Source organism: Athene noctua, chromosome 9 (genome assembly GCF_965140245.1).
Source record: "Athene noctua chromosome 9, bAthNoc1.hap1.1, whole genome shotgun sequence".
Classification (NCBI taxonomy): Eukaryota; Metazoa; Chordata; class Aves; order Strigiformes; family Strigidae; genus Athene; species Athene noctua.
Genome location: NC_134045.1, coordinates 26,402,235 through 26,422,336, shown reverse-complemented (window position 1 = coordinate 26,422,336; position 20,102 = coordinate 26,402,235). Strand labels below are relative to the sequence as shown.

The 20,102-nt window shown below is 47.0% G+C and overlaps 1 protein-coding gene across 2 annotated transcripts in view; it reads left to right on the top strand.

Annotated features, from left to right (window-relative positions):
- Nucleotides 1-2,465: 2,465 nt before the first annotated feature.
- Nucleotides 2,466-20,102, top strand: part of FANCA (FA complementation group A) — a 36,364-nt gene continuing 18,727 nt past the window's right edge. The window contains exons 1-20 of one of the 2 annotated variants that reach the window (XM_074913232.1): nt 2,466-2,505; nt 3,091-3,197; nt 4,165-4,237; nt 4,665-4,807; nt 5,314-5,409; nt 7,502-7,575; nt 8,665-8,777; nt 9,466-9,548; nt 9,971-10,004; nt 12,303-12,369; nt 12,985-13,097; nt 14,023-14,099; nt 14,615-14,756; nt 15,202-15,335; nt 16,323-16,433; nt 16,877-16,972; nt 17,070-17,129; nt 18,576-18,664; nt 19,062-19,122; nt 19,217-19,266. In XM_074913232.1, coding sequence (XP_074769333.1) covers nt 2,466-2,505; nt 3,091-3,197; nt 4,165-4,237; nt 4,665-4,807; nt 5,314-5,409; nt 7,502-7,575; nt 8,665-8,777; nt 9,466-9,548; nt 9,971-10,004; nt 12,303-12,369; nt 12,985-13,097; nt 14,023-14,099; nt 14,615-14,756; nt 15,202-15,335; nt 16,323-16,433; nt 16,877-16,972; nt 17,070-17,129; nt 18,576-18,664; nt 19,062-19,122; nt 19,217-19,266 — 1,763 coding nt within the window. Of the gene's footprint in view, nt 2,506-3,087; nt 3,198-4,164; nt 4,238-4,664; nt 4,808-5,313; nt 5,410-7,501; nt 7,576-8,664; nt 8,778-9,465; nt 9,549-9,970; nt 10,005-12,302; nt 12,370-12,984; nt 13,098-14,022; nt 14,100-14,614; nt 14,757-15,201; nt 15,336-16,322; nt 16,434-16,876; nt 16,973-17,069; nt 17,130-18,575; nt 18,665-19,061; nt 19,123-19,216; nt 19,267-20,102 lie in introns of both variants that reach the window. The other variant, XM_074913231.1, reaches the window with a different exon arrangement.

Sequence of the window (20,102 nt, the reverse complement as noted above, 5' to 3'; positions counted from 1 at the left end):
GACAGGTCAGCGCAGCTCACGGGTACCATGCTTGAGAGATCAGGCTGGATTCTGCAAAGCTGTCTGCCGTGTGGAGTCAGTTTTATTGCAAAGGTCTCTGGGGTTTCACGCTCTTGTGCAGGGGTGAACAGCCAGGCCAAGCCTTTCTCTGAACAAGGAGAGCGAGACTGCAGGCTTTCCTGCTGCTAGTCCCGCGTTACTGCCACAGGGCTGGATCCTGCCCTTGGCGCAGCCATACCCAGTCCTGCTGCCCAGCAAAGCCGAGCTCTGCCAGACCTGCTCTGCTGCAGGAGGGGCGCAAGGCACTGCAGAGGCTGAGGGGCTGGAGAGGCAGAGAGACTGAATCACAGAGCATTTGCTAAAGCTCCGTTTCCTTTCTAGAGTCTTCTTCATTAATATTTTAATTAAAATCAATTCTCTGTGCAGACTGTATTAGCTCAGCATACCTCACAGATAACGCACTGACGGATTATAGTGAGGCCAGTATGGCAGCGAGGCCGCAGAGACCTGCCAGCAGTATTGGTAACAGAGACATTTACTGTTCCACTGCCACCCATGGGTGACAGCGTCCCTGGCCTGCAGCGAGAGCCTGCGCAGACTGGGGCTCTGCAACACACGGGACACGGGGACCCACCTCAGAGCTCACAGACGAGGTGATTTCCTCTCACCTCCAGGCAAAATTACCCTCCCTGCCCCGTCCCACGCTCTCCTCTTTAGCTCTTTGTCCCTTGCTAAATAATTCCTTTTCTTCTCCCCTGCTTATCTCCATGCTGTTTGGAGGCAGGCGCTTCTCTTCCCTTCCCATTGCAAATATTTCATTCTATTGCAAGTGAGTCCTTCCAGCTTCTTAATCACGTTAATTACTGGCTCTAACCTCAGTCCCGGGCTCTCCTCAATCCCTCAGTCCCGACCTCCACTCTGACTCAGCACTCCCACTCCCCTCGCTGCCTGTTCCTCCTGGTTGTGGCTTCCCAGGGACAAACACGGAGGTCCCACATCCCACAGGCATGCTCCCACCTGTGTCCTCGCTCCCTCAGCTGTCACCGTGTCCTCCATTCCCCACTATATGCAAACCCCCCCCCCCCCCAGACGTTCCCCCTGGCAGGGTTGCTGCAGGGCAGGTTTTGATATGCGTTGCCAGCTCAGAGCTCCTCCAGCTCCTCAGCCAGTGCCAGAGCTCACAAGCCACCCAAGAAGGGACAAACATTCCCTCTTTTGATGTGCCCTTCCAAAACCTGGCGCTCCCACAAGCTTGACAACAACATCGGGGGTTTAAAGCGATTCATAAATGTGATTCTAGAAAGGGTTTCACTTGCGGTCTCCAAACTGAGATTCGGTGCTGTGGTGACTTTCCGCAGCCTCCCCAGCACAGTCAGTGCCAGACCCGGAGCCTCACCTCTCGCCAGCGCTGCCGGGAAGGGTTTTCTCCAGTTCTCAGCAGTGAGTGCTGCTGACTCACCCGCTCCCAGGGCCAGCACTGCAATAAAAACATCCCACAGTCAATTCCAGCACAGCGTTTTCAATGCCTGCTAACAGAAGGAAGCCTCCCGAATACCCAGGGTTGTCCACCTACCCCTGTGCTGTCATCCTGCTGGCCATGAATTGCCACCTCCTGCCCTGAACCCTCTGCAGGACATGCTGACGGTGGCTAACCCGCAGCGGTTTGTCTCCAGGAACGATCAGATGAGACGCAATCGAGGAAAATCCCTGTGGCAGCTTCATACTGCTCCTTCCGAAACCTTTATTGCCCCCAGCAATACTGGGCTGTGTGGGGCTGGTGATTTCTCCCCTTCCAGCCTCCTCTTGTCCCCTTCCTGGGGTGGTACAAGGGGCATGAAGCACCCTCACCCCCCAGGGAAGAAGGGCTACAAGGGGCCTGTTTCACTGCAAGAACTGTCTGCAAGGAGGCCGTGGCCAGGGGTGGGAGCTGGTCCCAAGGACACTGCTCTGGGAAGAGGCCTGAGAGACCGTGGATGTCTGGGGGACGGCCACCGCCAGCCCTCACAGCCCTGGTCCGGCTGGTCTGTGGAGGTGTCTGTCCCCGCTGTGCTGAGCCCCCCACAGCCAGGCCGAAGCGGGCAGCTTCCCCTCAGGGCCTGTCAGGGGAAAGCCCTTCTCCAGGCGGCCATGTTTTGGCTGCGGCCTGAGCCACCCACGGCTGTCCCACACACACTGCCTCTGCAGAGCGCATTTCCCTCCTTCCCTGCCCTACCCCAGCGCGTCCCCCCACATCTCACCTCACCCATGCCGCCCCACTGCCTGACACAACACTCTGCCCCCCCTACCCCGACCGCCCTCCCCAACATGGCAGCCTCCGCCGCCGCCACTACCAAGATGGCGGAAAGGTGGGCGGGACCACGCCGCGCTCCCAGCCAATGGGCGGGGGCGGCGTCCCCCGACGGGCAGCCAATGGCGGCGCAGGGCGGGCGGGTTTGTTTGGCGGGAAGGGGGCGGGCGCCGCCGTCATGGCGGGCCCGGGCGGGCGGACGTGGCGGGACCTGCTGGGTAGGTCCGGGCTGAGGCGGCGCCGGGGCTCTTCTAGTGAGCTCTTGGCTTGGCGCCTCCTTTAGGGACAGCGGCGTGGGAGGGAGGGGTGAATGTCCCCTCTCTGCCCTCATACACCCCCTCCTCCGGCCTGTGTGGTGCTCTGAGCTCCTGGCAGCGCCTCGCCTCAGCCTCTCCCCTCAGCTCCTCCTCAGCCCCGCTGCCCCTGCTCCTCCCAGGAGCCCTCTCCCAAAGTCTGGTGGCCTTCCTGTCTCCCTGCCGCAGCTCCTGTCCCGGGGTGGGGGTGTCAGGGTTGGTTGGGGCCAAGGGTTGGGGCCAAGGGGCCAAGCACTTGGGTTGCTTTGGGCCAAGGGCCTTTGGAGGCTGATGGCTGACAGTGGGCTGCTCGTGCTGAAGGCTGTGGGGGTTTGTTAGCAGAGCAAACCATACCGAAACATCCTGTGCTGCTCCCGCCATGCTGCCGGCTAATGAGGGTCTGGCTGGGGCTGCCTTTGCCCTGTCAGCGGGGTGTGCTGACTGGGAGGTGTCCTTGGGGGGCTGTCGGTGCAAGCTGTGGTTCTAAAAGAAATCTAAACTTCTCAGCAGGGAGAGCCAGGAAACGAAAAAAAGCCTTTGGGAGTGGAGCAGAGCTCCAGGAAGCAGCTCTGCGCCTTCTGGATCGCCATCAGAACCTGAATGACCTCCTCCTGGAGGTAGGAGTGGGCAGCTGGGGGTAGTGGTCAGGCTAGGGATTGCTGGAGGTGGGATCCACGAGGGTCCCTCCTAGAGCAACTAGGGAATGAATGTCCTGGGAACACAGTTTTCATAATATGTGGAAAGAAAAAATGGCCCTGGAGGAGTAAGCTGAAGTTTAGAGGTCTATGTTGCAGAAATGAGCTTTTTTTTTTTTTTCCCCTCCCTTTATTCCTCTATGCTTTATTATTACAGACTAAAAATGGTTAAGCATGGTTTGGATTTAGGACAAAGGGAAATCCAGCACCTTTTTCTTGGGGTCAGAACTGGCTTCTTGTGAATGTAGGAAAATCAAATCAGGAGAGACTCTTGGGTTTTCTCTGAATTGCCAACCATTTCTGACTAATGACTGTCTTTATGAAAACCTGGGTCATTTGCCTATATAGACGCTTGAGCCAACGTTCTGACTTGGCCACGTTCTACCTTCTCCTCACATGCTGGAGAAAACTTTTGATTTTGATAACTTGAATAGACAATTCAGATACTTCCTACAGTTCAGCTACAAGAGCGTTTCTTTCTGTACAGAATATTTGTCTTTCTAAAAAGAAAAAAAGGGGATTTAACTAGAAAAGGATCCAACATTTTGACACAATTCATCAAATATTCATGGCAGCGTGGCTTGGCAGAAGGGACTTGAAAGACTTCTGTTCCTGGTGCTGCTGATCTATAATACCTGACTGGAGACAAGTAACTTTGACCCGCATCATCTTTTCTCTGCATAAAATGAAAATAACTGTACTTATGTCTCTTGTGAAGTGCCCTGAAACCTCTGGTTTATCATGACCATGTGGCGCTTGGTGTTGATTTTTGCGTTTGTTTCTCCAGCCCCCAGGAATGCCAGGGCTGCTCAGCATGCTTTAGAAGGAGTAGGTTTGTAAATCTGTGTAAGAGACATCTCAGACTGTTCTGTTTTTGTTTGGCTGCCAGGTGGAAAATTCAGTCAAGCCAGCTGGACAGGATGGCACAGAGCACCAGGAAGCATCGTCAGAATCATTTATAGGTGAGTGAAAGAGTAGCTATTGGAGACAGACATGGGAAAGAACTTTTCCTCATGTACTGAATCTTTGTCTGTAAAATGCAATCCCAGTTTTCTTTTCATCCCATCCAGCTACTTGTTTCTCACTTGTCTGGTGATGACACCCCTGGCAAGGTCTGATTGTTGAGTATTTTGATTATTTGAAAGTGTTACTGTGAGGCCCACAAGACTAAAATACAAAAGTCTGCTTAGCAGGGATATTCCACCTCTGCCCCTGTTTGTTCTGCCCCTGTCTTTTATGTACAGTAAAGGAATGATACATGGAAATGAAAAGGATTTGCAACAAATGATATCCATGCAGGAGGACTTGGGCCTTCTGTCTTCATAGTCATATGTTCAAACCCTTTTTTCTCCCATGCTGTCAACTTTCTGCTTTTTTTTTTTTTTTTAGTCTCTGTTCTGCAGGAACAGTCCTCAAGACTGGGTGTACCCACAGCAATCTTGGCAGCCAGAAGTGCTGTTACCAACATTGAGCGGATCTGCCAGGCTTCTGCAAGCCCCTCTCAAGTCCCACTGCTGAACTTGGACCAGAGAGTAAGGGAGAAGGTTTACATTGAGTTTATCAAGAAAACAGTCATGTTAAGTTTGACTTTAAAACCAGTTTTATCAGTTCTGATAAAGTCACCCAAACACGTAGGACCTGAGCGAATGTTTATTCATGTAAGTGTCCGATATGCTCACAGAGGCATTCCTCTCCCATACAGCAAAGCGGCTGGTTTTGACAGCTTGGAAATGAAGTTTTTTTTGTCTGTTGCTGAAGTGCTTGGTCTCTTTGATCCATGATCCCATCTTTATTGATGGTCTCAGTTTGGGGTGTAGTGGGGAACGGTGACAGCCGGGTCACCCCTGAGGTGCTGTCAGGTGTTGCTGCTGTCAGCATGGCTGCCTTTAGTTCAGCCTTAAGGTGAAAAGTCTGGGCCTCTCCCATGAATTCTCTCCACCATTCAAGCCTTTAAAATGCAGTAAACAGGGAAAAGCAAAACATTGTTTTGTTATTTACAAAATAAATTATTTCTGCTTCGTTTCTGGGGTGATGCCAGAAGAGGTTGTCTTGCTTGCTTCAAACGGTCAAGGATTTGCTGGCAAACAATGTGTTCTGTCGCTCCCTCTTCTGTCAAGAAATATGGAAAATGAAGGTAAGAACTTGTGGAGAAATGCTGCCCTGTTACAGAACACTTAGACTTCATCCGTGGAATGCAGTAGCCTGTTTTCAGCCCTCCTCTCCCGTGAGGGCCAGGGATAACTGCAAAATGCACTAGGGAAGTGCTGTGATTTCCATTGTTTCCCTCCATGGTTTTTTTTGGAGACCTAGAGCGGTCTTGCCCCTGCTCATCCTTGCTCTGGTTGACTGCAGTTGTGAACTCTGTGGTCTTTGACCTTTCAAAAGAATGAGCTGAATGATAAAGGGTGGGGGTTTTTTTGTTTTGTTTATTTTAAAGCAAGTTCACTTGGACCTCCCTTACCTCCATGGTGGGGTTTTCTTTTTTAAAGAGGACTCGGTAGAGTTTTGGAAGTAGGTGAATTATTAAAATTGCGTGGCCACTTCTGAGAAACTGCCACAGAGGAGAGTTGGCAGCATCTTGGTGATCAGATGTTGGTTTTCATTTAACTCTTTCCATTTGTACTCAGCACGGCTGGTCCTCCCCAGGAAGCAGCTAGCCAGGACATAGCAATATGGTGTCTGGGGTTACAGCACGGGTAACAGGACTAAACTCTGAGGTGACACTGCAGTTAACAGAAGCTGTTAAAGGGGTGATTGTTTTCTTTCCTATTTAGCTTCACTGCCTTACTGTGATCCATGAAGTGTGCTAATAACTCTCCATCAGTTGGCATGTCGGTTTGCTGCCTGGGCTAAGCCATCCCCATCGATTAACCCGGCAGTGCCGCAGCTCCCAGCTGGCACCAAGGTGGCACAGTCCCAGAAGTCCTTTACATGTTTTGCCAGCAATATTCGGTGTGTCTTGGGCATTCTGGTTCTCTGTTTATCTGGGAAGGGTGATAAGCCTTGGAGTTCATGCAGAAAATGGCTTGAGAGAAATACAAGAGCTGGTAACAGGTTGCATTGCTTCACAAATGTGTTGTCTTGGTTTCATTTGGGTGGTTTGTTTTCTTGAGATAAGTGATGCTCTAAGTGGAGTTAAGGACTTTTTGTGAGCGGGATAGTTTTGGTTGCTTGCTGCTCTGGTGGGAAAGAAGGAAGCGGCTGATTTGCCAGGATAAAGAGGTGTGCTCTAGTCTCAAATATCCGATCATGGGCTGCAAACAGAATCCCGTGTGTTTTGTAGGCTGATCAAGATCTCCTCGTTCTCGGGTAGACATGGAGATCAAGTGCTGCTGTGTAATTGAGATTGTTACAGTAAAGAATTAGGTTGTCGAAGACAAAGTGAGTGGGGCGAGTCTAGGGTCACGCTATGAGGCCGCTGCTGGTCGTTGCAGAAAGCTTTTCTCCTGAATGGCTTGTGTGCCCAAGCCGCTTTTCCTTCACCAGGCGTGAGGCCTTTGTTCTGTCTGGAGGCTGGAGTGAGCATTTCTCCCTGCCAGGTGCACCCTGGAGCCCTGTTTTGCTGGCGCAGGACACACCGTTCCAGCCGGGAGCTGGAAGGGATGTTGCAGGGAGGCACGAAGGGCGGCAGCGTCATCCCTGTGGAAGCTGTGCCTAGTGCTGGTTTTGCCACTGGCGAGCATGGCATTTAGGGGCAGGGCAGCCCCAGCAGTGGTGGCTTTTCCTCCCTGGCCATCGGCCTCTTCCCTATGGCTGCAGTGCCTCTTCCTGCTGTCCCCTTTTGGGAAATGGATTTGAGAGCAACAAACTCGCTTCACAGAGACTAATAAACGGCTAAGTGATAATTCTCTAATCTGTTTCTGGATCTGAATTAGAAAGGCTTGAGATTTAGTGGTGTTACCTGTTTCCTGCAATATCCTCTGCTCCTTTGAATATGCAGCATTATTCCAGGGGGACCAAGATGGATATATTTATTACTTGACCATGAAGATGTAAAATGGTGATGCATCTACAACCCTAAACCATTCAAAATTTTCAGGAAGGAAAAATCAAATATAATCATTTCTCATCTGGTATTTCCTATGTTGTTTTAAAATTTGAGTAAGTTCTGGATAGTTTGAATAAATGGAGTTTAGGTGGACGTTTTTTATATATATATAGATACATAGTTAGGGAAATGTTAACTGCAAAATGCAGCATATGACCTAATTGTGATGTCTCGTTAGGAGCCTCCAGTGCTGGAAGCTGTGTGGCACCTGCACAGAGACGACATCGTTGGACTGGGAGAGCTGCTGGAGAGGTGAGCAGAGATTTATAGGTTTGCAGATGTATTTAATCTTTTAAAGCCTATTGAAATGTAATCGGGGATTAGTCATGAGTATTCTGGGGTAAGAGTATAGTCGGATGCTGGCAAGTGACCAGATTAGCAGGGTTTAAGAAGTTACCCCAGGTTTGAGCGGGTACTCTGGGTTAAGTAGTGCAGTTTAAGGTGTGGTGGCTGGTTGTTTGGCCGAATCAGCCGCCCTGGGAAGCGAAATGCTTTGACGTGAGCCACCGCTGCAGAGCGGCCGAGGCGAAGCTTTAGGCCAAGCTTTGTTTCTCAGGTGCACTGGGTGTGGGTGGTCTGCAGACAGCGTGGGGGAGGACACGGTGTCCCAGCTCCTCCAGCTCATCAGGCCCTGACTCCAGGTCTGCTGTGGAAACTCTCACTTAGCCCCTAAAAATTAGTGCTGGTCTTGAGGAGGAGCCTGGCTTTGCAGAAGCTGTGTGCTTCTGTCTTCCCAAACCCTCTTGTTTCACTAAGGTTTGGCAGAGTTAATCTCCAGAGAATTGTTATTCTAATAATTGATTTTAATTTTTTCCCTATCCAGAGCTGACAGCTAAAACCAGTGGATCCTTTGTGAAGTTCAGGTTGTTTTCTTACGGTGTCGAAGGAATGTTACAGCCATCTTTTAGGCTTTTGATATTGGTTTACTATCTGTTAACGGGATGGGGAGAAAGCCTTTGGTGCCCACTGATTTAAGGAAACCAAAAGGATAGATAACGAGCTTAATTTTTCTTTTTTTTTTTTAAAGTGTTTTTATCCAAGCATCTTTAAATTGGAACTAGAGTCTTTCTTCTAGCAGAACTTTCTAAATGGAAATACTTTCATGTCAGACATGAGGAAATACTTGAACACACAACTTCACATGTATTTTTTCCTTTGGAAGCGTTTGTTGTGGAATCTCCTTATAAAGCAAATAAAACTCTTCCTGGCCCAAATGAAAGAAATGAAATGCCTCATGTAGAGCAGAGTCCTGCGCAAACGATTCTCTCCCGAATCCAAGAGGATGGCGGAGCCAAAACCCAAGCTGTGACGGAACTTGAAGGTGCTTTTGTTTGTCCCCAGCGCGCCGGGCGGCCCTGCTGCGGCGGCGTGGCTGAGCAGCAGCCTCTGCGGGCTCTGCCAGCGGGCAGAGGAGGCCTCCGAGGACGCGGAGCGCGCTGGGCGCCTTCTCACAGGCAAGGCTCTCGCTTGGGTGCTGGCGGAGCGGGGCCCGGGCCGAGGCACAGCCTGCTGCAGGGGCTGTGCGAGTCAAAAGCTTGGAGGTGGGAGAGCAGAGGCCTCGCTTTGCGTTTTCTCACCTCGTTTCAGTGAGGGGAATATCGAATTTCTATATCCCCTTGAGTTACGGTGTCACGAGAAAGCGTAGTTGCGAGGTGCATGGGGCCAGGGATGAGGTAATGCGAGTGTGACGCTCCTGCAAAGTGTCCGAGATATTTTGGACCAGAAGTATTTGCCAGTTCCATTTCCCCCCTGTCATTTTCTATTATTTATTTGGTGGTTTTGTTTAGAAAAATATCACTACACAATTTGATTGAAGAGCTGTAGTCAGACCTCCGGACCAGTGCAGTTGGTCTGGTACAACCCATGTGAGTTCTGCAGCAGTAATGGAGCACAAGACGTGTAAATTCTTTAGTCTTTATAATCCTTTAAGTTTCTGTGCTCCTTACCATCCATTGTTCTAGGTCCTTTTGCCTGGGAGTAATTTTACTCCCAAGAAAATAAATGATTTCTGCTGAGTGCTGTGTAGTGAATGAGGCTTTTCAGACACTGGTCCTACTGTGGGGCTGAGATGGGGGGGTGAGAGAGCGGGTGGTCTCTGTTGAAAGGGAGATGCTGAATCACAAATTCCTTCTTGATTCACAGACTTTGCGATCGTGTTTCTTCAGAATGGCTTTCAGCAAACTTCGGAGCTGGGAAGGAAGATGGAATTCAAGAAGGTCCCCTATGTAAGGACAAAACAAACCTATTTACAAAGGGTTGTTTAAAAAAGTATTTCCATTAGATACCTCTGTGCTTTGCTGAGCATAAATAAATCAGAGCTCAGAGCAACAAAGAAAGGGTGGTGGGCCAGGTGCTGGAGTGGGTGAGAAGGAAATGGTGAAACCAGAACAGAGGCTTGTATTTATGGAGAATTTCTCTAAGGTGAGGCTTTTTAAGCTTCCTTGGTTTCCCCTTTTTCCCATTTGGATGTGAGGCGTGGAATGCTGGTAAGCATTGGAAATGCCTGTCTGTTGTATCTGTCCTACAGCAGAGTGAGGTAGAAGTTAACCTTTAAATTAAGAGGGACAAAACTTTCCTTGAGTTGATTTACTTTTTCTGCGTGTAACTGTAGCTCTCTTAATGGTCTTAATTTCTCAATTTTGAACAGATCTGTCGTGCTGTCTTACAAAGAATGTTGACATGTAAGTGTTTTTCTGATTCGTAACTTTGCGCACTCACTGCTGTTTGTTAGACTTGCACTCCTTGTTCACTGCTAGATCTCAAAGGACGTTGTTAAATCTCTAAGAAATCCTTTCCCAGGGATCCTTTTCCTCTGTTGTGCATAATATTTATGTCACTAATTTTATGTGCCTCTGCTTTCCCCTTTGCTCTTGTAAAGTGAGTGTCTCCAAACACTGCAGATCATTTCTTGCCTTTTATGCTCGTTCATTTTGATGGTCCCAGCTGCAACATCAGGTCGATAGCTGAGCTGCTTTTTAACAAGTTTGATTGGAAGCAACTGTAGCACAGAGGCTGGGCTAGGATAATTTTTTCTTAGTAAAGTAAACTTTGTAAATTCCAAGTTCTGTGCAAGCAAGCTATTTCGCTGGCTCATGGTTTGGATTTGCAGACTCATGTCTTGTGAAACTTATTTTTTTATGCTGAGCAAAGACACGTGTGGTCTTTAAGAACTGTCCCATGGACAACGTACCTGTGCTGGCCTGGGCAGTCCTGCTGCTCTGAGCTCAGTGCCTGCTTTGCATTGCAAATCTTCACGTAGAAAGACTAAACACACACGAGGGTTATTTTTGTCTTGTGTCACAGATGATCGTCACGGTAAGTTGCTGTATGTGCTGTAGACTGGAGGAAGTGTCCACTTACACCTCCTCGCCTCCACGTACACCTCCTCACGTGCCCTACACCCGTGTATTAGTACAATCTGACTGTGTGGCTGCTGTTACTTTCCAGTCTCCTTAGTGACAGCACTTTACCACTCTTCTTGCTGGCATATTTCAGCAACGTGCTCAGCACTGCTGCGGAGGTTAATGCTTTTCCTCTGCTGTAAGATGACTGAGAACCAGGATTGCTCCCTCCCTTCTCCCCACCTGGTCCCTTACCCATCTCTCACAGGGAGCATTGTCTGTAGACAGAGATGCCTTACAGACCTTGCGGAGCGCTTCTGAAAAGGCAAAGCTGTAAGAGAAGTGCTTTATTATTTAATATGTCTGAGTCCCATCGCAGGTGGCCCTTTACCAGCGCTGGTACTTGAAAAATAACCCTTATAAACACAGAGCTAGGGAGATTTTGGAGAAGGAGGAGCAGGCTGTTGGCAGACAGGCATCTGCTAACCTGCTCTTCATTTGACCTTCACGTTTGTGCAGCCCACACTGCTGCTGACTTGCAGTCTGTGTGTCTGAAAATTGTATTAGATGAGTTTTATATGAGGTGTTTTTATTAGTGTGTACTTTTGGGTCATCTTTGAGGGGTTTCGCTTAACTAATCAGCTGCTTTGAAGAATGTTAGGATTCTTTACGTAAAATAATTCATTATTAATGAAGACCTTCACAGGAGGAGAAGGACAAGCTGAGAGTAGCATGGGAGCGCTGTGCCTCTCAGTACTGAGCTTGCTGTATTGAACTGCTGTGCCTGAGGATAAGTGGAATTTATCCTTTTCTCTGTTCTCCTCTACTTAACCTTGAAGTATTCCTCAGCAGGGGAGGGGAGTGCTATGTACTAACACCAAAGGCATGTGAGGGTTGCCTGTTTTGCTCCCCCAGCTCAGTATTAATGTTAAAAGCAGCGAATTTTGAATGTAGGATGGGACAAGAAACAAAAAAATGCTGTTGTAGCTGTAAAGCAAAGGGTCTCTCAGTGTGGGGGCTTTGAGCAGCGTAGGCTGATGGTCAAGGCAATGTGCTGCCAACCTGTTTGACCTCTCACCGGTCATTTTTGGGGCAAATCTAGCTTTTGAAGGAATTTCTGCTGGGCGAATGTAACATGAGGCCCCACTGCTCTTACAAATGTGTGGCACTTGCAGCAGCGTGCATTTTGCTTGCAAGGATGGTTAAGGCCGTTGTTTCCAGGGGTTGTTAATTCGAAGCCCGCTTGTGCAAATCCCTGCCTCCAGACAGATTTTTCTCTCCTGCAGCTTTGCAGTGCTCGCTCTCGCAGATGCACTGCACAATTAGGATTGGGTTTGGAAATTAACTACTAATTTATGTGCATTTTTAGATGGCTTAATTATTAGCACATTCTTGGGAGTGCTTTTAAATTGGTTCAAGGTTAGTGTTAATAGTTTTTGAGTCTCTGTGTCACTTTTGAAAAAAATTTGTAAGAATTTAATGCTGCTGAATGGCTTCTGCATATTTTCCTAATGGGGTCACCTTCTTAAAGGTGCACAAATTGCTCGTTCCTGTTAGTTCCTGCGTGTTGTTTAGTGTCACAGTTCTTCCACTTCCATTCCTTTCATGGTGTTTTTGTGTCTTTATTTTGGGGTACAGGGGTGCTTGATGCTGTTGGTAAAGAGAAGCAGGAAGATGTTTCCGTGTTGCAAGCTATGAGGTTCTGGTAAGAAACGCTGCTCCCCTGAAAAATGTCAGGAGACAGGGGTTTTTATCCACTATTACACACTTGTTACTGAGATAGGGTGAAAGTTGTGGGGTTTTTAAAATTTATTTACACATGCACCGGCCTCCTCAGTGCTACTCGTGTTTAGTATTCTCTCTAATAAAATATGTGTAAATGAAAATACTTGTAAAAAGATAAACATCAGGTCAGAAAGGGTGTTCTGGCAGGGCTGGAACCAACCTTGGAGCACCCTTTTGGCATTGTGGCCAGTTTTCCCGGTCAAGTTTTTTCACTCTGCTTCTGAGCAGAAACACCTGGAAGGTGCTGTCATCTTCTCCTCTAATTCCTGCTTCCAAACCCATTTTTTTCAAACAACTTTGTACAAGTCAAGCCAGTCCTGTTCTATGCAGGGGTATACATCAGACTCAAGTTTATACATCTGATGACTACATAATGTTGAATAACCGATAGATTTTTATTTTTTTAATATGAAACAGTATATATCTCTGGCAATCTGATAAGAGGTAGCAGAAAAATGAGTCATTCACCCTAATCAGTACCTGGTTGATCACACTTCCTGTGCGTTGTTTCTGAATATTTCCTTGTCATTTGTAGGCTGAATGTGTTCAATGTGTCAGTTTATAAGAGTGCGGTTCATCCGGATTCCTTGCAACAGTTTTTTAGACACACCCTGACCGAGGTTCTTACCTACAACCCGCTGTTGAAAGGTAGGGATAGGCGGGGAGAGGTGAGTGTCTCCAGGGTGTGTTACGGTGTGTCCCGAGCTCCATCCCCTCTGCATCTGCTGAGCGGGCTCTGGCCTGGAGAACCCAGAGCCAGAGAAGCTGCCCGACTCCCCAGCAATTTCCCAGATCACACTCACACAAAAAATCCATCCGGGCTTTAAAGGGCTTGTAGTTCAGGAGAACACTTTAGGTGGAAAATCAGTGCATTCAAACAGAGCTTCAGCCAACGGCTGGTCAACAGATATTTGGAGTAATGTCTAATAGCAGCCTTTGAGGAGCGGACATGGGAGAGCTCTGGCCAAAGGGGAAACTGGCTGGGAGAGGTGATTCTGCAAAGATCCTGGAGCTAAAAGAGTCTGGTCCCTCCGTGCCTTCGGGTTTAAGCACAAGACATGGCCTTTCTCTGCTGACTGGGTGTTTCTTTTGGTAGACTAGAGGTAAAGGCAGGAGGGCTTCTAATCCAGGATTGGTAGTTGTGAAGCCTGAGCTTTTTAGGAAGAAATATGTTTGGGTTACAAAATCTCTCTGGTAAGATCACTCTGAGCTGTGATCTGGCGCTGCTTGCCTGTTGTGTGGGAGAGTGGTGTCATGGCCAGCTTCCAGCTGAAAGAGATTATTGAGGAAAAAGATGATTCCTTGCTGATTTTCTGGGCGTGTGCTATGTTGGCCTGCGAATGTGCGATCACCAGAGCAGCTTTGAGGTGACGGTGCTGTAGTGAAATGGCACGGTCCTTGTTGCCACTGTCCATGTTCCAAAGGCAAATGGGAGAGAGGGGATTTCAGTGGGCAGTTTTCAATGTCTCTGGCTGCCAAAGCCAAAGGGAGATCTTGCCGGGTTAATTTATGCATTTTCAGTGTATTTTAAAATCTATTGCTGAAGAGTAAACTTTTCTTTTTCTGGGTGCAGTGTCTGATGCCATCCATATGCAGAAAGAGTGGAGCTTCACAAGAACTTGTTCGCTGCTCACTACCTTGTATCGCAAAGTATGTCCTCCTGGTTTCACAACGAGAACTTTTATTACGCTGGGTTTGTATTAATTGAAATATCTGCAGGGAGGTTATTTAAAACTAGTGCGTACCAGTTGCAGAGACTGAACCAGCTGCCAGGAATTGTAGGCAGGAGGAAGCATGAAGAAAAAGTATGACAGAGACTTTTGTTTGTGCAAAGCTTGTAATGAGAACAAAGATACTAACAGAAGATGTGGGTTTTTACTGTTACAGAATGTGATGTGACTTCTGAAAGAGCTGGAATATTACTGTTTATTTTAGCCAAAATGGTTTATTTAGCCATACTGTTTATTTTATTTAGCAAAATGGCTAAACAAACCATTTTGCTGGTACCAAGCCAGGATGAGGTCTGGCCCTGGAAAGCTGATGCACACAGGCTAGCTTTTGAAAAAAAGTCAGGCAGAAGACATCTGCGTGTTAATCCTGACAGTGCATTTCACTCTTACGGGGGCTGGATGGCGTAGCTAAAATGAATGGTGATCCCCTTCCAGCTCTTCGTGGCATTCAGCGCGAAGGACTCGATCTGCCAGCTGCAGCAAGTGCTGGAGACTCGCGAAGTGAACTGGCAGCACGTGCTGTCCTGCGTTTCCACGCTGGTAGTCTGTCAGGCTGAGGCCGAGCAGCTCTTCAAAGGTAAGTAGGCCTTGGCAAGCCTGCAAGCCAACGCGTGCTTCTTGCTCCTCGGGCCCTGCAGAGGGACACCATGCTGATTGCTGCAGCCGCAGAGTCCGTCGTGGTTGCCATTTTGAGATATTGTTTGGTAATTACCTTCATTATTAATTGGAGTAGATTACTGAAGCTTAGTTCTTCTGTCTCACCTTTGCTAGCATACCTTGTTTGTTAGAGTTTCTTATGGATTATCTCATCGCTGGACACTACAATTCTTGCAGGTTGAAATCCTGGAGTATTTGACCACTGAAAGCGCATGGAAAAGATATAAGCGAGTCCCAAAGGTTCCCCAAGCTGCAATACTTTATGTGGCAGATGTTTTGTCACCGATATTTGTTTTCATTTACTGTAGAAAATTACAGCACAGCTGTCAAGAGCAAAGTTTGAGGATATTGTTTTATGTTTCTAGATCTACTGAGCCATCTCCTGATGAAGGCCTTTGAGAATTATGATATGGAAAATATGATCACGGCGTTCCTGATAGCTCGGCAGGCTGCTCTAGAGGGCCCTGCCCTGTTCATGCCGTACTCTGAATGGTTTAAGGTGAGACTAAATGAGGCCCAGCTGGTAATCTTTGTTTTAAGTATGTGAGAATCTTGTGCAGAAGGAATGTTCTGCTCTCCAGCAAAACCCTAATTTCAGGTTATAGCCAGGAATTAAGAGAGAGCAGAAGAAAAAAAGAGTAGCAAGTGATTGTATTGGTATTAGGAATGATTTAATATTTATTACTGCCTTTGTGTCTGCAAGGAATATATTTATTTGTCTTTCTCCAGTCTTCCCTCCTTTCATCTTTTAAGTCCATCCTGCCTTCTCTAGTTATTTGTCAGGAATGCAGACATGTAATTCCTGTTATAATCATAATCTTGGATGTATTTCAGTATCTTGATAACCAGCACTGTTGTTATTGCATAAGTTGGGGGTTATTGCAGATGAAGCATTCCTGTTTCCTGGATGTTTGCATGCGGCTGTAATTGCTGTGTTTGACCTTATAGATAATTGGTTGTTAGCTTTTAGCTGTAAACATGTAGGTATTTTAAGTATGCAAATCTCCCCATAATTTAAACCTTTGTTTAACTCCTTTGTATGAGTTTGCAAATCTGAGCTCAGCCTTTGCTGGTAGTGTTCAGGATGTATCAAAAGGCAAACTGCTTATGTTCTGTATAGTCTCGGACTGGCTTATTTTCCTTATAATGCCAGATAAAGCTGTGTAGAAACTGGCAGATTTGTGGTTCCCTGATGAATCTCGATCCTTTGGTGCAGTTTGGTGCTGCCTTGTTTAACTCCTCTAAGTGTTGTTCTCACGGTAGAACATCAGAATGAGCTTTGAGCATGGCAGGCTTTCCGGAAACCAGACAAAGAAACTTGAAGAAAACTTCCATAGAGACTTCTATAAACTTTCTCTGGAGACTTTTCTCCAGCAGGATTCTCTTGCTGGAAAGCAGATAACAGTAGTGGGTGTCTGGGGGCTGTGTGGCGAGTTCAGCGCAGTGCCGCGATGGGGATCTGTGGTGACATTTCTCCCCGTTTCAGGCTTCCTTTGGGAACTCTGGTGGTCGCCACGGGAGCAGTAAGAAAGCTCTGGTCTTCCTCTTTGAGTTCTTGTCAGAGCTGGTGCCCTTCGAAGCAGCGCCCTACCTGAAGGTGAGAAGGTGCCGAGAGAGATGATTTTCTAAAGACTGACCCAAATTGCTCCAAAGTGAACGTACTTGTGCCTTTGACTAGGTCCAGCTTATTGTTACTGTTGTTACAGTAATTGCATGACTTCTGATACATTAATGAAAACCTTTCCTTCCTGAAATAAGGAAGATTCGTTTGTTTACTTGACTAGGAGGAAAATTCCCTCCATGGAGTTAAATTTAAGCCCTTCTGCATTTTGTTTGGTTGTTGGTGGTATGTGTTGATATGTTGGCATTTTGTTTGGTTATTTGTTGGTATGTTGGTTGCCATGAAAACAACTTATCTTAAAACAAACAATAATGTCTTCTCTGGGGAATATTTGAGGTAAATGACTGTAAACATTAATGGGAGTTTTACACTAACTTCCTGTAAAAATGGCAAATCTTCTTGTGAATTTCGCATTTCAGGTCCATATAATGTACCCGCCTTTTGTGCCAACGAAACATCGGTCCATCCTCTTGGAGTACATCACTCTGGCTAAAACCAGACTGGCCGACCTCAAGGTTAGTAAAAATTGTCTCTCTGAAAAGGGTTCTTTCTGGATCTGCCAAAATACTAGCGCTGTTGTGACCCTGTGCCTCTCTCTGTTACCCCACGCAGGTTGCTATAGAGGATATGGGGCTCTATGAAGACTTGTCTTCCACGGATGAGTCTGTGCAGGTACTGCTGCTCTGTCAAACTCTTTTCTCACCAATTGTGCCCCTTTTCCTCTGGGAAAGAGCTTGGGCTGTCCACCTCTCTGCCATTCCGAAGTTTGAGCAAGCTGCCAAATCATCTCCAGCGTTGAGACAGGGGTTAGTGGCCATAAACATGCAGATTCTCCCCAGATTTCATGAAAACCAGATTTACATAGAGGACAAACAGACTGTGATGAGTATTTCGTGATGAGGCTGCAGAGGAACTCAGCAATTAGCCAGCCAGCTACTGGCCAAGCAACACCTACGTTAGCCACCTAGTCAGCCCCTGCTGTTGGAAGCCAGGGAAGCGCTGGCTGCCTCTTGCCCATCCTGTACTGTGGGGCAGAGAAAATAAATGGAGGCTTCTGTGGGGGAGGATTTAAAGGACAAAGGGAGATCGCATGGTGGTGTATGGTGTGGGGATGTGGAGCACAGGTTTGCAGGAACGGGGGCTGAGTTAGCTCTGCCGATCGACCAGCACGTTGCAGTGGTGACACTCCCCACTATGGGATCTGCTTCCAACGATTTGGTCACATAGCAAAGCATTTTACAGAATATTTTATATATATCTTGATTCTTTTCAGTGCAGCATGTCATCTCCTCAGTGTTGTATTCAAAGTGTTTGTGTTTAAAGGAGAGTTGGGGAGTGAGTCTACAGTCTGCAGGTTCACGCTGTGGTTCCTGATAAGTTTTGGCTAACAGAAGTAATTGATAAGGAAGCATTTGGCTCTGTTGCTCCTCCCTATATATTGATCATGAGTGTGACAGGCTGGGGGCCCCTATTTATGCAGCCAGTCACCTGGAGCACCTGAAATACTTGCATGAAATCTAGTCCTGTGGTGAACTGAAAGTTGTTAAGTGAAGATTTAATTTAATTTCTTCCCAGTCCGATCTGTTTGTCTGTTGAGAAACTGGCCTGGGTTGTTGGGGTCTTAAGATGTTTTATGGCTCCAAGAAGACAAACCCAGGGAGGCCATCCCTCTGCCTGGAGCGTAGTAGCACGGGCTGGAAGTGAAGATTACAGGCCTTAATTCTAAGTGTAGAAAGTAAAATAGAATAACAGTAAACCAACTGTGGAACAGAAAAGATACTGTCCCCATTGGGACAACTGAATAAACGTTGTGACGTTAAGCAGGGGTATCTGCTGGAGGATGCACGTACAGAGCTCCACAGACCTTTGGGCTGACCCAGAACAGCTGTTATTTAGAACAGCCTTATCGAGGCAGGCTGATGGTTCAGGCCCAGTTTCTCCATCCTGCAGTTTTTCTCTGCTTATCAGGTCGCTCTTGTTACTCAGTTGTGTCTGTTCAGTTGCTTCCCTTCACAGCCCAGACAACTGTTGCTGACCTTGAAAGAACAAACAGGGCAGATTATTCTCATTCTTGATTTCTCACAACATCTTTCTCTCATTGTTACTTGTGTGAGCCAGCCCCAGGGCCAGGCACTTCGTGATGTTGAAAAGGCCCTTCAGATATTTGAAAACACAAGGAAGATCCCAACATCTGTGATAGAAGCCAGGTATCGTGTGCTTTTCAAGTCTTCTTGTTTTTAGCAATAATAATAATAATAATAATAAAAGCCAAGTCTGGATCAAAATAACAACACAAAAAATATTGAGGATGCAAGCCAAGGGAGTTTTGGGAAATTCTGTGGTAGTCATCTAAATAGGGGCTATTTATGCAGAGAGTGAAAAGGCATATGCACACCTGCAAGAGAAGTTTACGATTGTTATAATAAAAAGCAAAATTCAAGAAATAAATCACTGTTGGCTAATCTGAACTTGACTTGTCTGTGGCTATGCCTGTTACCATGGATATTGCTTATTTGCAGGAGCTGGATTAAGTCTTGAGGTAATGAGATGGCACTTGCAGCTTTGGTATTGTTAATATTTTGCTGTATTTCTTTTCTGTCTCAGTATTTTCAGGCGACCGTATTATATTTCCTGGTTTCTTCCTGCTTTGCTGAGGCCACGTGTGGTTAGTATTTGGTTTGGGCTTTTTGATCCTCCCATTTAGATGTGTGTTTGCAGACAGGTCATTTGTGCCTAACCTGCCTGTTTTTCTATTGCAGCTCCCTAAAACCCCAGATGCACGCATGGCTTTTATAGATTCTTTAAAGAGGTATTGAAACTTCCCAGGGTTATTTTCTGTGGTTCTGGACTCTCTCATCAGAATGTTTGACTTTATGTCAGATTATTGGAGGCTCCTACACCTTGTTTACAAAACGCTGAGTGCTGGCCAAGCTTTGTGGCTTTCAGGTTGTGGAGGGGGTCGCTTATCTGTCTAGGTGAATGTCTTCAGTTCTTTAATTAGTCCTCTGGCCACTGTGAAACCATTATCTAGGAGGAATCCCATGCAGCCCTCTGACTGCAGGCTGGATATATTTTTAAGCAAACTATGGAGGATACTGCTGAATATAAAATTTCACCAGGAAGAATAGCCCCCTTGTGAAAGTCTCTCCTCTCTTTGAGAGAGGATATGGGAGAAGGGGAAGGTGAAACTTAAATGTCCGTTAATGCTTTATGAGCTGCTCTTAAGGGACACCAGGATAATGCCCCAGGAGAACGCAGCTCCTCTCAGAACTCAAGCTTGTCCTGTATGCATGTTGAAAAGTGCTTTTCTGCATTGCAGAAGCAGCTTTATTTTAAATCCAGTAATTCCTCTGTAACCCGTCATGAAGAAAAAATGTTTGTAACGCTGCCTACAAATGAGGCATTTGGTCCTGCCTTGTCATTCCAGTCTGACTCTAGAAAAGACTGGATCATTTTTTAAAATTAAAGTTGTAAGGGAAGCAGCCGAGTTCTAGGGAGCCTCCTGTAATATGTTTTTGGTGCTGAGGGCCTGCGAGGGGTGGAGGTCAAGCTTTGGTCTCTGTCACGTCAGCGTTTTAGATGTGCAAATACTGCATGTCTCATGACCTGCACTCTTATGTGATCTTAGACACGTACTAGATATGA